General features: G+C 46.8%; 1 protein-coding gene across 1 annotated transcript in view; it reads right to left on the bottom strand.

The window, feature by feature from the left end:
• GABA-B-R3 (gamma-aminobutyric acid type B receptor subunit 3) overlaps positions 1 to 15,426 on the bottom strand; it is a 394,949-nt gene that overhangs the window by 125,419 nt on the left and 254,104 nt on the right. Inside the window, exons 3-4 of the mRNA XM_050182939.3 lie at positions 11,637 to 11,807; positions 3,614 to 3,718 (exon numbers count right to left, since the gene is read on the bottom strand). Coding sequence (XP_050038896.3) covers positions 3,614 to 3,718; positions 11,637 to 11,807 — 276 coding nt within the window. The remainder of the gene's footprint in view (positions 1 to 3,613; positions 3,719 to 11,636; positions 11,808 to 15,426) is intronic.

The raw sequence follows: 15,426 nt of genomic DNA, 5'->3' as shown, positions 1-15,426 counted from the left end.
TTGTTTTCTTTAAGAAAGCTTGCAGACACTTCGTGCAATAAGACAATTGACGGACGTCGAGAAAGAAAGGAGTTCTTAAAGAGAAAGTATCAGTACTTAATCGCGGATTCTTTGACACAAAACACACGTTACTGGGCCCTGATCGGTGGACTCGCCCGAGAAAATGGCGGCCTGAACAGCTCACGCGAAGTGCCTGAGATTTAGTGCAACCTGGGCGAATTTTTCTGAATGCCTCGACTGGAAGGTGCCACAAAAGTATGCGACACACGCAATGATAAAGGGACGCTTGTAATACGGAGCATCTCTGATTCTACTCAGTGTACGCAGGCGACGTGGTAATACCAGGAGATATGGCACGCATAATTTTAGCGCAGCTAAGTCTGCCAAGTCTTCAGCGAAGCACGTATTGGGCAGTAATGATGTGTGCTGACCTGCAGCATGGGGATACAAACATATGTCGTGATCTCGCTAAAGATCTTTCGTGAGGATAAATTGGCGACATGACGACAAGCGTAGATTACTGTCATCTAGCTGGATGTTTGTTGTGATTGAGTTGTGTTGCCAATAATAGTCTGCAACCTGTTAGCCTGAAATCATAGTTTTGCAATCATGTGGCGCGCATGAGGGAATAAAGAGAAATGTTATGAGAAAGAAACACAAAGGCATTTGCACAGAATGCGGCACTACAACAAGGTAGATGATTAGAAGCGAGGATAGATGTTGTGACCTTCATCACGGAGTATATTTCTTGCGAGCGCTGTGCGATAATTTATCGTAAACTAACGGTTTTAATCACGTTCTGAAATACCATCGCTAGGCTTTCAGCTCGTTTTTCATGGCACTGATCAGTCCAGCACTTTCTTAAGAAGCACAGACAGAAGCATCTTCGCGACACTGAACAGATATCTCTGAATTATACGCCCACTGCTTCTTTATTTACCTGCACCGAGCAAGCACTATTTCGGGTTCATTAGGAGTTCAAGAAATTACATTTCGGGAGTTTGCGTGCCATAACCACCATCTGGTTATGAGGCACGCCGTAGTAGGGGACTCAGAATTAATTTTGATCACGTGGGGTCCTGTAACGTGCACCTAAATAAAGGTACACAAGCGTCTTTTTAATTTCGTCCCGATCAAAATGCGGCGGTCGCCGCCGCCATAAGCTACCGTGTCGAGTCGAATTTTGCCCTTACTCCACATGTGTCGAAAACATGGCGTGTCTATACGCAAAACTTCGGGCTGAAACAAACCACGATAATATGGGCACGCCGTTGGCGGCCCACAAACTTCCTCCAGCAGAGCGGACGACGCCGACAGCAGGTACAGCTGCCATGACTGCAAACGATCCGTAGACTTATGATTAAACACCTGGCGTGAGACAACCAGTTACATGGAATGCCGTAGAGAAAGTATCACTACCAGGCGAGGAACTGCCAAGCTATAGGAGAAAGTGGACCGCGCTGGTGGGCGACTTGGAGGACTGCTGCGCAGGGCACGAAATATCTCCTCCTCGTTTTCGACAGGAAATCAGGACTGCTGTATGCCAACCACTGCTCGCAGCGCACCTTCCACTTCCAAGAGATGATCGGAAGTATTGTTCCATCTGCCGTATTAGATTGAAGAGCCACGATATACGTTCCCTTTCGAAGCATTTGTTCGTGTAATCAATTAAACGCTCGCCTAATTTTTCTGCCTCAATCCTGCGATAGTGCCTGCTCAGCATTGCCATCCAAGGAGACCGAGTTAATATTTTCATCTCGCCTGTTTGGAAAACCTAAGCGGCTCACAAAGGAGGAGGCAAATGCTCGCGCCTGTGCACTTCCTCTCTTGGACTTGCACTCGGCACTATGGCTGCGAATGCCATGCCGCGGTGGTGGGGCGCAGGTGGCAAGGCACACTGGACGACGGCAACGTACGCACTCGACGCCACATCCTGCGCACGCGTTCTGCTCGCCGGCGGCGTCCGCAGATATTCATTTCCTGGGCGTCTTTGAAAGACGTCCCCGTCAAAGCGTTCGCGCTTATCTCCGCCGTTTTCGCATTTTGTTCGTCTTCTGTCAGTGCTCCTTTCCTTTGACACTGCGGAAGTCAGCGCTTCCTTTTTGCGAGCAAGTGAGCGCGGGGCACGCAGACAGCAGCAGGCGCAGAAGGAACGCAAAGAAAACACCGTGGTTCCTTTCTTTCTCTCTTTTTTTAATATCCAGAATCACAGAGCTCATTTCTGGCACGCACCGTGAAAGTGGGTTCTCCAAATATAGTTGCAAACGGGCGCGTCTTCGTAGTGGACGTCCGGCCACGCAAGAAATGCAGCAGTCGGGAAAACATGCTTAGCCTCTTTTCATATCCTTGTTTACGTTGCTTGATAGAAGATATTTTTTGGCCTGCGTCTGCCGCAATCGTAAATAGAGGCCGCCGTATTCAATTCACCCCCCTTCAGATTCAAAATAACGTGGCAGTGAGCGCGGGCTTGGCTATATGATGTCTGCGCGCAACAGGCTTTGCTTTAGACCTCGACCTGTGCAAAGCAAAGTACGGTTACCATCGACTGAAAGGAAGGTAAGAGTAAATGTAAGAACGTCCTTCTATTTTTTTTCTCCCGGTTTCATCCTCTTACATTATAGATAGATAGATAGATAGATAGATAGATAGATAGATAGATAGATAGATAGATAGATAGATAGATAGATAGATAGATAGATAGATAGATAGATAGATAGATAGATAGATAGATAGATAGATAGATAGATAGATAGATAGATAGATAGATAGATAGATAGATAGATAGATAGATAGATCTCCTTATTGAAAAAAGCAGAGTGTTTAGCCAGCGCATTTTCGCCTACATGCTCCTCTGCAGGTATTGGGATGAAGGAGAAAGGCCCTAGAAGAAGGTGGGCAGAAGATGAAAAGGAAAAAAAAATTGCAAGTCTTCTGCTGTTATTGGCAGAATAAGTGGTGAATGTAGATAATCTTGTTAAAATTAGACGGTTAACGCAACATAAAATAAAATCTGAGACTTAATGAGGCAACGTACGTGGGTCGTAGTCTTGAGAGCAAGCCTGTTCACTCAATGTATGAAAACAAGAAGTCCAGGGCTTTGCGCTATTTTGATGGGCACTGACACGGATGCTGGACCCTGGCCCTGCCTACACTGATGCGGTCAGTGCTCCGGTAAACGTGAGTGTATGCTTTTCTCAAGGTACGTATCCTTGTAGTCTACAATTTCGTCAGAAAATGCAACGCATGTTTGTGGAATGGTTCTCGCCTTCTTCGAAACACAGGTTCGCCCGCCGGCCTTTTTCTGTGTGGACGAACAAGCTCCGCAAGGCTTTCGACGGCCTAAAGAGCATGCGCTACTCGTGTCCGAAAACGGCAAAGATGCGCGCACTTCTTTACCGGCTGGCGCATCAGCTCTGCGCCACGGATGAACGAGGGGAGGGAGCAAAGCCCGGCAAACGAAGGAAGAGTCGTCGTGTCAGGAACCTGACGAAGGCGGCTCTCGGAGAGCAAAGAAAGAAACGGCGAGGAAAAGTACGGCGCTCCGCGAGCACTGAGGAGAGACCAACACACGGCTCAGGGATGGGTGCAAGGAAAGGCGGTGGTTCGCGTTTACCTTCAGCTCCTGTATTTGCTCGAGGAAATCGTTTCGTGTGACGCTTTCCGAGGATGAGACGGCGATGTTGGCGCTCTCCAGCTGAGTCAGCAGCTCGTTGATGGCCTGCGAACCGAACAGGAGGGGTTGTAGGGGAAAAGGTGGCAACAACAGTAAGCTTCGCTCAAAAAAAAAAAGAAGAAAACCAGAAATAAAAAGAAAACAGGTGTGAGACGCTGTCGTGATGACGCACACACTCAAAGGTGGGATAAACATGGACCTCTCTGCCGGTCCGCTTGATCCCCGTGAGCCTACTCTACGCCCTTGCACAGAAATCTTCGGTTGCGAGCTTTTTAGTGTGACACGGACGCTTCGCTATGCTCATGTAAGAAGTGCGGTATGAGGTATTACATTTAAACAAGCAAATCAAAATAATATGGCTGCAAACAGCAGTGTATCACCAACCTCAATCTCACTGGCAGTGGGTGAAAAGAGAGATGGAGCACTTCGATTAAATGCAAAGTGCCAGCTTATGAGAGTTCACATATACGCGCCCCTTTGCAAGGGAGGGGAAGAGAGCTGAGAAAGGCGCCCCAGAACTATTATTACACCGTGCCCCAGAAGACCTTCTTGACAGAAGTGATAGCACCACTAGGCCATGAAAATGGCAATAGTGTATAAGATGGTAGTCAAAAATAACAGACACATCCATGGGTACTGTAAGGTCTCCAACATGAACGTGACAAGTGTCACAGCTTTGCGTACAATAGGCCATGTATTGCGTCTCCTTTAGTCTGAACATTTAAGCCACAAGTACGGTGATATATTTTTGCGAGAGCACGACGCACTGCGTTTTCCTCTTAACAGCAAAAATATTCTAAGCCAGTTGATAAACGCGGACAACGACATAAGAATGCTCTTCGCCTGCAGCACTTTACGGATTCTTTCCTGATCTTCAAACCAGGCGACATTTTGGCTCAAACCAAATCGTCGACTGTTATAGACGAGCAGTAACCTTCTTAGTTCCTTGTCTCACCACTGAGTTTGGAATCACCAACTCCAAGAGAGATTCTACACAAAATTAACCGATCTTGTAGAAAAGCGCTCAACTAGGCTAGTTGGTACATAGTAAAACGTATAAACAACCATCGAAAACACACGAGAGACCAGATGAAGAAGACAACGGGACCAGCTGGAAGTTCCAGCTAGTCCCATCGTCTTCTTCATCTGGTTTCCCGTGAAATTCCGCTGAATTTTTATCCGTTTTCTAACTGATCTTGTCTGAAAACCATGGATGGAATTTCCGAAGGCATGAATTTCTGTAGTTATCCGGGATGAACCAATAACAAAGACGAGAAAGATGGAGAAGTATAGGAGAAGGAAGGCATGGAGGACCGTAATGGCAGCTGACTATAGTATAATTAAAGTATTGAAGACTGTTACCGTGTGTGAGAAAGTGAGAATTTCTTTGTGGCGCCGGAAGAACTGACTACACCTGGCCTACTCGAAACCATCACCAACAAAACCAAGGCACGGATTAGCGACATCACCGGAAGAGGTACCGCGAAAATCAATATGGAACTGGCAGAACTTGAATCTATGAGGAAGCAAATCGGAAATAAGTGTGGCGCTCAAGGCGATACAGATCAGAACGCACTACCGCATCTTGAAGGCGCATTAATTGCGATAGCACAGCTAACGCAAGCGCAAATGCAACACATGAAACAACAGCAAGCAATTTTGAGTACACTTGCCACTGGTGCGATATGCCGAGAGACAGTGGAGACGGAAATGTTTGATAGTAGAAAAGTTGGGGCCGCTCTCTGGCTGGATTTTTCCAGTACGCGTGTGAGTACAACCACCGATTAAGTGACTCCGATCGGATACTTAACATGCGCCGGTACCTACGTGGCAACGCTAAAAAGTGGTATGATCTGCGCATCACAGAACATATGAAAGAAACATGGGAAACATGGAATAAAAGTTTTATTCAGACATTTAAAATCAATACAGTCTACTTGTGGGACAAAGCAATTCTTTAGAAGTAGAGAAACAGCAATTTGCTGGACTATTACTTTGAGAAGAGGCGTCTACTGCGATTGGCGGATCCTACGCTTCCAGATTTCTGCGCCGTGTCGCTAGTGATACACGGGATGACAAAAGATTGCCAGAGACAAGTCGAAGTTAAAGCACCATCCACTTTCGAGGAGCTGCTATACTGCTTCAAGATATGTGTCGTTCGAGTCCTGGCCTCAACATCCGTCAACGCGTGAGGTGCAACACAAACGGAAAAGGGAATGGACACAGAACAGAGGAGATGATTATCTGCCAACATGAGTTGTCACATATCTAGTCAAGTGGAATCCGCTAAGAACTTGTTCGGAAAATCCCAACGAAAATCGGAAGAGACACAGGAGACACCATTCCTTGTGAAATCCAACATTTTCTTTGTTCCAATTGATCGCGAATAATATTGAGATGCCCGCGGTGATCGATGCAGGTGCCTCGGTCAGTCTGATTAATGAGAAAAGAGTTGACAAAGACGAAACCTTTACCGTAAGAGCTGTCAGAGTTCTAGGCTACGACGGAAACTGTCGTGAGCTAGCAAAATGGACGGATGCAAAAGTGAAATTCAGAGACCTAGAGCTCACCGTGAGGAGCCTCGTTATGTCAGGGGTGGAGTTTGATTTTCGTTTATCCCGGCCTGACATGAAGCTATTCAAGATGCACATTATTTGGAACAACATAATCACCACTCAGAATTCCAACCTTATTCAGTCACAAGACTGGACGATCACAAGCTCTGACGAAGTTTCATTGAAATTTCCGGAACTTTTGTGTGTCGGCAACTATCATCCCGCGACGGCTGCAATCGAAGTGCCTTTTGAACTTCGAGACAAAAATGTTGTGAGCAAGAAAGCCTATGGGGTAAGCCAAGAAAAGAAAGTATGGCTTAAACAGCAGCTACAGGGCATGTTGGATTCTGGTAACATCAGACCTTCGACTCTCTCCGTTTGCCTCCGTTACCATAGTGCCAAGACGGATCCTATCGCTTGTGCACAGATCACGGGCTTATCAACCGACAAACAAACTTGTTCCCTTTCCCGATGCCACGAATTGACGAAATAATTGACGAGACTGTTGGGTGTCAGTGGTTTTCCAGGGTAGACCTATGTAACGGGTACTGGCAAGTACCACTCAAACAGGAAACCAAGATGTTCACTGTGTTTATTGCACCTTTCGACAACTACGAATATAACCGGCTGCCATTTGGGTGGAAAAACTCAGGCGCATGATTCCAAAACTCTATGCTCAAAGAATTTATTAGCGAAATTTGTAGTGTGTGTGTGGCGACGACATACTCGTCTAATAAAGAACACTAGATGACCAGATTAGTCATCTATGAATGGTTCTAGGTGCATTGAGCAGGGCACAGCTGAAGATCAATGTCAAAAAGAGTGAATTCTGCCAGAGGATCGTTTTTATCGGCAGGATATTCGATCGGAAGACAAAGACTACCAAAGAAGAAAGTGTTCAGCGTATCAAGTGTCTTCCCAAGCCCGTTGAGCTGCACTCTCTTCTAGTGTTCTTAGGCCTTGCTGTACATTTACAGGCCTTCATAAAGGATTGCGCAACAAAGACAAAATATCTCACAGCCCTTACCCAAAAATTTTTGTGGTCTGAAGACTGCGAGCGGTGTTACGCAGAACTTGTTGAAATTATTCCTTCAGACCCAGTTCTGAAGCCCTCAGACTTTAACCTGCATTTTGAACTGTGCACTGACGTCTGTCATTATGGTACAGGAGCCATTCTTCATCAAACACATGTCAGCAAGCCTGTTGCGAAACAACAAGTGCTGGGATATTTTTCTTACACATTTACCAAGGCCCAAGTAAACTATGCTACGACAGAAAAGTGAGCATTCGCTGTAGTCAGGGCACTCAAATATTTTAGAAGCTATCTGGAAGGAAGAAGCTTCAAATTGTTTACGGATAATCAAGCTGTGACTCATCTCTTGCAGCTCACACAGCCAAAAGTTAGAGTAGCAAAATGGGCGAGTGAAATTCAACAGTAGACTTTCTAGGTAGTGCATCGCCCTGGACAAAAGCACCAGGGCACGGACGGTCTGTTTAGACTTCATGTACCAATAGAAGTTACCCATCAAGAAGCGAATATGAGCAAATTGTGGGAAGGAACGCAAGACTTGAAGATACAAAACGGAAAGTTAGAAGTACCTGAAACAGCAATACCGACCATAATGCGACTCTACCACGGCAGTCTAGAGTCTGGAGGTCATGATAAATTCACTAAAACATACAGAAAGCTAACGCAAAGGTTCACTTGGAAAGACATGGAGACAGATGTCGCTAAATACATAGAGTCACAACTGACAACGTTGCAAAGCCACGGTCAGGCCGCGTGGAAACAAAATGGTTACGCCGGAGTATTCGTATGTGCCCTTCGAAATACTACACCTCGGTCTTGCTGAACTCAAAAAGAAGGGCGAGGGGGTCAAAAAGATGCAAGCATTCCTAGTTTCAGTGGATGAGTGTACGCGGTTTGTGGCTGATAAAGCTGGCGGGGAAGATGCGCACTGCGTAACTTCTTTTCTAGAGAACGATATCTTCTATAATGTTAAGGTCATCGTTGCGGACAATGGACCGGCTTTCCGAAGCGAAAAACTTCGCCGTTGGGCTGAAGCAAGAGGCGTCGAGCTGTGCTTTCCAGCACTCTATCATCTAGAAGCGAATTCTCTTGCAGAAAGGATGATTCGGGACTTGAAGACGTTCTTTGCTCTATACCCCAACTTCAAAAGCGGGTGGAAGTGCGCTCTGGAAGCAGCTGTTCGTCACCATAACCGATCTCATACTGCAGCATTGGGATGTGGCCATTACTTCACCGCTTTCCAGAAACCCTGTTGGTTACCTGCGGACAAAGAACTTTGTATAATTGAAGAAATAACACTTTGCAAAAAGCCGCTGGATTTGAACCAGAAAGAAAAGTATCCTAAAACAATGAAAAAGAACTTGGACAAACGTCACCAGTACACGATGCCCGATATTGAACCAAGAGACATGCTGCTGGTCCGAAAGGGGTGGGATTCAATGTGCCCCTTTATAGGCACATATTCAGTATTGAAAACAGCAAAGCACCAAGGGAATCTCAAGACCGTGTATTATGAAGGACCCCGAGGAAAAACAGAAGAGGCGTCGATCGGTAATATTCTTCAATATCACCCCATGAGAGATGATAATAGAAGCTCGGGAGGATGTAGTGATCCGAGATGAACCGATAACAAAGACAACAAAGATGCAGCATAAGAGGAGAAAGAAGACATGTGGAGGACCGTAATGGCAGCTGACTAGTATGATTAAAGTATTGAATACTTTTACCGCGTATGGAAACTTTATAACTTATACAGGAAGCCAGGCGAATAAATATTGGCAAAATATACATTTAGAAACTGGCTGCCTGTTTCACAGACACCGCCAGGCCAGAACAAGGTGCTTGTGAATTTACTAGTAAAAAATCATTAATACAGAAAGTTGCTTGAAAATATTGAAGCTTCTGCGAAAAAAATTCATCGTGAGATGTGGCAAGAAATGTCACTTTATGGTGTCAAACACCTCCTCTCAAGTTATCTGTTAAATATGTTCAGTCATCAACAGTTGCCGAACTCTTCATTTGCGCGTATGACGCAGTAAAAACAATCAATGAACAATCCTATTTATAGTTACTGCGCATGGTGCTTGGAGCGGGATGCCTTACATTCCCCGTAGTTACCACTGCGGTTAAGAAACTTTAAAGTATCCTACCTGGGAGAAAATATTTCCGGTATTTTCTTGCACTCCTTCGCATATTAAAAGAGGCGCGCAGCGTCAACATAGACTCGCAGATGACTCCAACCACGTGGTATAAATGCTTAAGAGAACGCTTGATAAAACACAGAGCACATGATCAGGTATTTTATTCTTTACTAAGCGTGTGTCTACATGGAATTAGTTCTCTGCCGTATGTCACTACAGAAAAACAAAAGCGAGTAGTGGGACTGAAAATTGTACTTAAAAAGTGACATTTCTTTTATTTTGACACATTTATTTTTCTCTACCAGAGCGCACTATATTATTTTCGTTTTATTCATCCGCCGACATTTACTATTCTTTGTTTTCTTAGTCGTTGTCGGCTATACAATACTACAGTAGTCTCTTCTCGCCCACTCCGGCACCGTTATAGGGTAGCAAGCCAGAAGGACACTGGGCAATAACCTCCCTGCCTTATTTTCTTTCATTAGGCGCCCGGGCCTGGAGGGCAACATGGCCTCCAGAGACGAACAGTGCGTTCGGATCCAAGTACAGCGGTGCCCAGTGGATGCAGCGTAAACCCGCTCCATCGGCTCTGCAGCGGCTGCAGGGCGTTCTGGCTTCCGCTGCTGGCACGAAGATTGCGCGCACACGCATTCGAGAAGAGCTGGCGGTAAGCGTAAAGCTACAATCTGCTTAATCTCCTTTCATTGAGCGCAACCAAACGGCGATGGTTACATACGTCAGCCTCGTGCAACATATACAGGTGCGACGTCTGCAATGCCGCTGCCGCCGATGCTCAGCGCGCCAGCGTCGGGACGTGCTTCGTATCCGTCAGGACGGTGTTCGTGTTTTGTCACGCCATGCCGTAGAGGCCCAAGTGTACACGGATGCTTGCCGGCGCTCGAATGCTCGCGCCCCGCGCCTACGCACGTGCAGATGGCGCGGGACAGATCGCACGCCTCGAAGCGTGGCTGCCTCTTAAAAGGCTGAAAAATATGTGGATACCGGCAAATGTTAAAACGTTTTTCTTCAAGCTTCACACGGGAACCTTGACTGTTAAAACGTGGTTAGAGGAAAGAGGGATTTATGTGCCATGGGGAAGCAGATGCTTTCTGTGCAACAAAGCTGAAACGATCGAACATGTCTTCATTGATTGTAATAATGCAATATTCTTTTGGGATATATTACAGATAACCTTAAAGATAGACCTACCCCTCAATCCACATGGCATTCGTTTTTTACCACCTGAACGCGATTTTGAACAGATGGATGTCATCTTTTTACTTGGGCTGCACGCAGTTTGGCGTAGTCTGTTGGCATATGCACATTGTGATGTTAAAGGCCGATCTGTGTATGAATATTTTGTGGAAATGGTTGTGAAGGTACATGACGTGTACAAAGCGAATGACTGTGATGAATCTGTAGTGTCAATGCTTGATACTTTAATCCATATAAAACGAGTGCGATCTATGATCACAAACTCTTCTGAGACTTGTAGCCGAGCTGGAAATAGAGAGAAAAAAAAGCTCTGGCTGCCTCACGAAAATACGAAGTGACGTCTACCAAGGCGAAAATTGTGAGCCAAGTGGGCGCGCGTCTTGTAGGTTCAAACCGACATTCCTACAGCGAGGCGCGGCAAACGCAAGGCGCGCGGGCGCTAGCTATCGCGCGCCGGCAAGCGTACGTGTACGCCTTAACACAGAACGAGGAGATCGGTCGCTACGCTAAACCTCGATATCTCTTCAAACACTTCACCTTCGGACAAAACAGCGATTTTTTTTTACTATGAATTGGCCCGCGAGAACCTCTCGCGAGATTCCCTCGTTCCACGCGTGGGTTCCCGCAGAACACGCCCGTGGGAGACGTTTGGGTAGCTTGGGAAACATTGCTCTAGTGAGACCGCCCGTTATCTCTTGTACGCATTATATCACCTGCCCAACACCACTTCTTCATCACGCCTGAAATATCATCTACGCACTTTTACGGCAGCCTAATGTATCGGCGGGGCACTTGCTTGGACTTGGCTGATTTCAAGGCGCTTTGCTGCGTGAACGAACAGTGTTCACTCCGTCCCGCTTTCCTCTTTCTGTTCCCCTTTCCCAAGCGTAGGTTAGCAAACCGGACACTCGTCTGGTTGACTTCCCTGCCTTTCCTCTATTTGCTATCTCTCTTCTAACCAGACCTATGCACACTGTATAGGTAGTGGGGGAGGGGCTCATTCAATAACATGGCTCCCCCACCAAGGCGTAGAGCTCGTCGTCTTCGTGCAAGGTGGCCACAGCATCCCAGCGGAAGCGGCGCAGCAATGCCACACGAGCCGGGTTGTGCGACGAGTCCGGAGCCACGGTACGAAAGAAGAGCGGGAAGCCCGCCCGGTCGCTCAACACCGGGCTCAGGCTGCCGAACGAGATCTGCAGGGGGAGAAGCACCGTACGAAGGCTGAGCACATTCTCTCGACACAAGCCCTGAAAAGGTTGGATCAAGCAGTCAGCTGCTCCGTCCAAGCCGGCTAATTCCTATTTTGCGATAAATACATTACTAGAATTACTACAGGGAACACTGGAGCTGCTATCATTAAACTACCATGCCAATGATGGCTGTGATAGCACATGGATTTGTCCAATCTTCGTCGACGTGGCTTCAGACGATGTTGTGGCTTATTTATTGCGATTTGTCTGCTTTTATATGCGACTAAACGTTCAAGCAATCATATGTTTCGAAACACAGAAGGAAACAAGAATCTGCACGCGTGCATAATCACTGCAAGTGATCGCATATACAACGCCATGTTTCGTTAAATATTATCAGGATCACAAAGCTGTCTGAAGCCGGAAGGACGAAATTTAGGCAAATCCATGTACTAAACCACCATGTTTGCAGCTGCCGTAGACAATGGTGCCATATTCCCAGCCAGTAATTTTTGTTGAGAATTCTATGATGTTTCTTTTGGCACTTCGTTTTTAAGAACAAGTTCCCCATTATCATAATTCGTGAACCTCATTTTTCAAAGACAATTCGACTGTCGGGCTACGAATAATTTTTTTCTTCATCATGCATTGAACGTAGTCAAGTTGTGTATATCCGCAAGGAGTTCACGTATGTTCACCAAACAGTGAAGCCCCACAACAGTAATCAATACGCGTGTCTCTGTGTTAAAAAGAAGAAAATTTCATTCACACTGATAGGCGCCTACATATCCCCATCACGTCGACTTGATCGATAGAGACTAAACAACACACTCACAAAAACTACAGGCCCCTAAATAATATGGGCGACTTCAACGCCCATCTTACACTCTAAGGAAGCCTCAGGACAAATCAACGAAGCATGAGTCTTGTTCATCTCCCTACCGAGCATGGACTAAGCCTTGAACGATGGTAGCTCGAATTATCTCCGAGGAGTGAATTACAGCAGCTGCTTGGACTTGACATTAGTGTCGCATAGCTTAAGTTCCAAAGTTCAATGGTTCCAAAACTCATGGCAGCGACCATATGCCTACCTACATAACTATCACAGGCCTTGACATTTCTCTTTATCCTGTGCTCTCAAGACAGATAGACTGACAAGCAGACCGAATTTCGATAGAGAAAAGTTCAGGCATGACCAGCCCGACCCCTCGAAGATATGATCATACAAGCTCTGGAGGCTCCTACCCGGACGTTTACAACATCTACAAGACGCACAGATTTCGACGGACAATTGTAGAGGCTTTGGGTGACGCCGAGAGACGATATAGGCGTACTTAGTCCATTTATGAACTGAGGGACGCCCGACGCATTCAGAAGAAAGTTCAGCGTGAGATGAACAAACTTCAGGACCAACGATGGAAGAGCTTCTGCGAATTGCTGGACCCTCGCAAGCCGTTATCTCCCGCGTGGAAAACTCTTCAGGGTCTTCGCTCACTTCCACAACAACGCCGTCCCTTCACAGCGTTGGCTATACATCAAAGTCGTCCAGAGCTTGAGGTCGCGGGAGAATTTTGTGCCACAGTTACTGGCGACTTGTTCTGCTGGCTGACTTCTCTCTACCTGACGTTCCCATTACGAGAGATCAAAGCATGGAAGTGCCTTCCTCTACGGAAGACCTGCAAGGGGCCTTGGCTGCGTGCCGGCGATCATCATCACCCGGCCCCTATGGGGTGACCTACGCTGCCTTAAGGCACCTAGGTTCAACAGCACAACGCTGTCTTCTGGATATGTTCAACCAATCTTATCGTGACGGCACAGTCCCCAACGGTTGGAAGTGTAGCTGCCTGGTGCCTCTACTGAAGCCTGGGAAGTCTCCGCTGGACCCTACATCGTACCGGCCTATTGCGCTTGCGAGTTGCATCGGCGAGGTCATGGCAAAGACGTTGCTGACACGTATGAAATGGCACCTCGAAGACTACAACATTTACTCTGAGGCTATGGCTCGTTTTCGACGTGGACGGTCTCCAATTGACAGCTTCATTGATCTCGAGACCTCCGTGCAGCAACAAAAAGCTATGAAGCGCCTCTCTGTGACACTTATTTCAGATGTAAAAGGTGCCTACGACAACTAACCCATGAAGCCATTCTCCAAGCTCTTGAGGCTGCAGAACTTGGAAGCCGCGTCTTTAGGTGGATTAGGAGCTATCTCTCACAGAGATCTGTGTTTGTCCTTACAGAGGATGGCCCGACAAGTAGATGTCTCCAGTCGTGGTGTCCCGCAAGACGGAGTGTTGAGCCCCCTTTTTTTCAATCTTGTTCTAGTGGAGCTTGCCGAAACGCTACCACAGGCGGCTAATGTCTCGCGCTACGCTGATGATATTTGCATCTGGGCATCTGGCGTGACAAGGCCACAAGTGCGCGCCAGAATACAGAAAGCGGCAATTCTGACAGCGGCATACTTTCACTGAAAAGGTCTGACGATTTCTATATAAAAATGTGTGCTAGTGGCATTTACACGAAAAGCGATGTCTTTTACCCGGTGTGTATCGAAGGCCAGTCCATCGCGTACAAGGAAGCTCACAGGTTCTCAGCGCTCATTGTGAATCGTGACATCCGCTGGAGTCCGCATGTCTCATAGATTAAGAAAAAGCTCATTTGTATTGCGAATACGTTCAAATTCGTAGATGGAAAATCGTGGGGACCATCCGTGCGCTCCATCTTGCAGCTATACAGGGCAATTTTTCTCGGGTGTTGCGATACAGTCTTCCTGTTTTGTCCCACACATGCAAGACTAATCTCCTTGCACTACAGAGCGTACAAGCCCAAGCACTTCGGACATGTCTTGGCCTCCCGAGTTGTTCTTCGACGGCTGCAGCAATTGTCATTGCATAGGAGCAACCGACCACCACTCATATCGTCGGTGAGACGCTAAGAGCGCACATTCGACACTTTTCTCGGCTACCATCCCACTACTTAGCCGATTTGCCAGTGCGAAGACCACAGGCTACATTCTGTGGTATTGTGACGAGACACCACGAATCGGTACCATGTGGCTTCAAGCCTGCGAAACGCCCAACATCGGCATTGTGGCGTCTCCGACAAATTCCCGTATGCCACTCAATTCCTGGGATTGCTAAGAAGGGAGACTTGTCACCGCTAGCCTAGAAACAGTTGTCTCTGCTTCTTCTCAACGAGTCTTATTTTGACCGCATGCACATTTACACGGATGGTTCTAAACCAATTCAAACAGCTCTACCAGAGCAGTAGTTGTTCCATCAGATGCCGTCGCTTAGCATTTTAAATATTCGCACAATACAATGTCGACAGAAGTAGAACTTGCGGCTATTCAAGGTGCACTCAAGTACATGCTCCAGCAGCCAACAAATCGGTGGGCCATTTTTTGCGACTCTAAAGCAACCCTACAAATTCTGCAGTTTGCCCTACGTCATGGGTTACATGAGCAGCTAGTGTACGAAATAAGGCACGCTCATAATCACGCCCTCGAGAAAGTATGTCAGTGGTTGCCAAGCCATTGCGGAATTGTCGGCAACGAGAGCGCAGATGAAGCTGCGCGTTCGGCTCACCAAAAACATTAGCGGGTTCATATACCACTTTCAAGAAC

Source organism: Dermacentor andersoni, chromosome 4 (assembly GCF_023375885.2).
Source record: "Dermacentor andersoni chromosome 4, qqDerAnde1_hic_scaffold, whole genome shotgun sequence".
Lineage (NCBI taxonomy): Eukaryota > Metazoa > Arthropoda > Arachnida > Ixodida > Ixodidae > Dermacentor > Dermacentor andersoni.
This window is presented reverse-complemented; position numbering and strand designations above follow the sequence as displayed.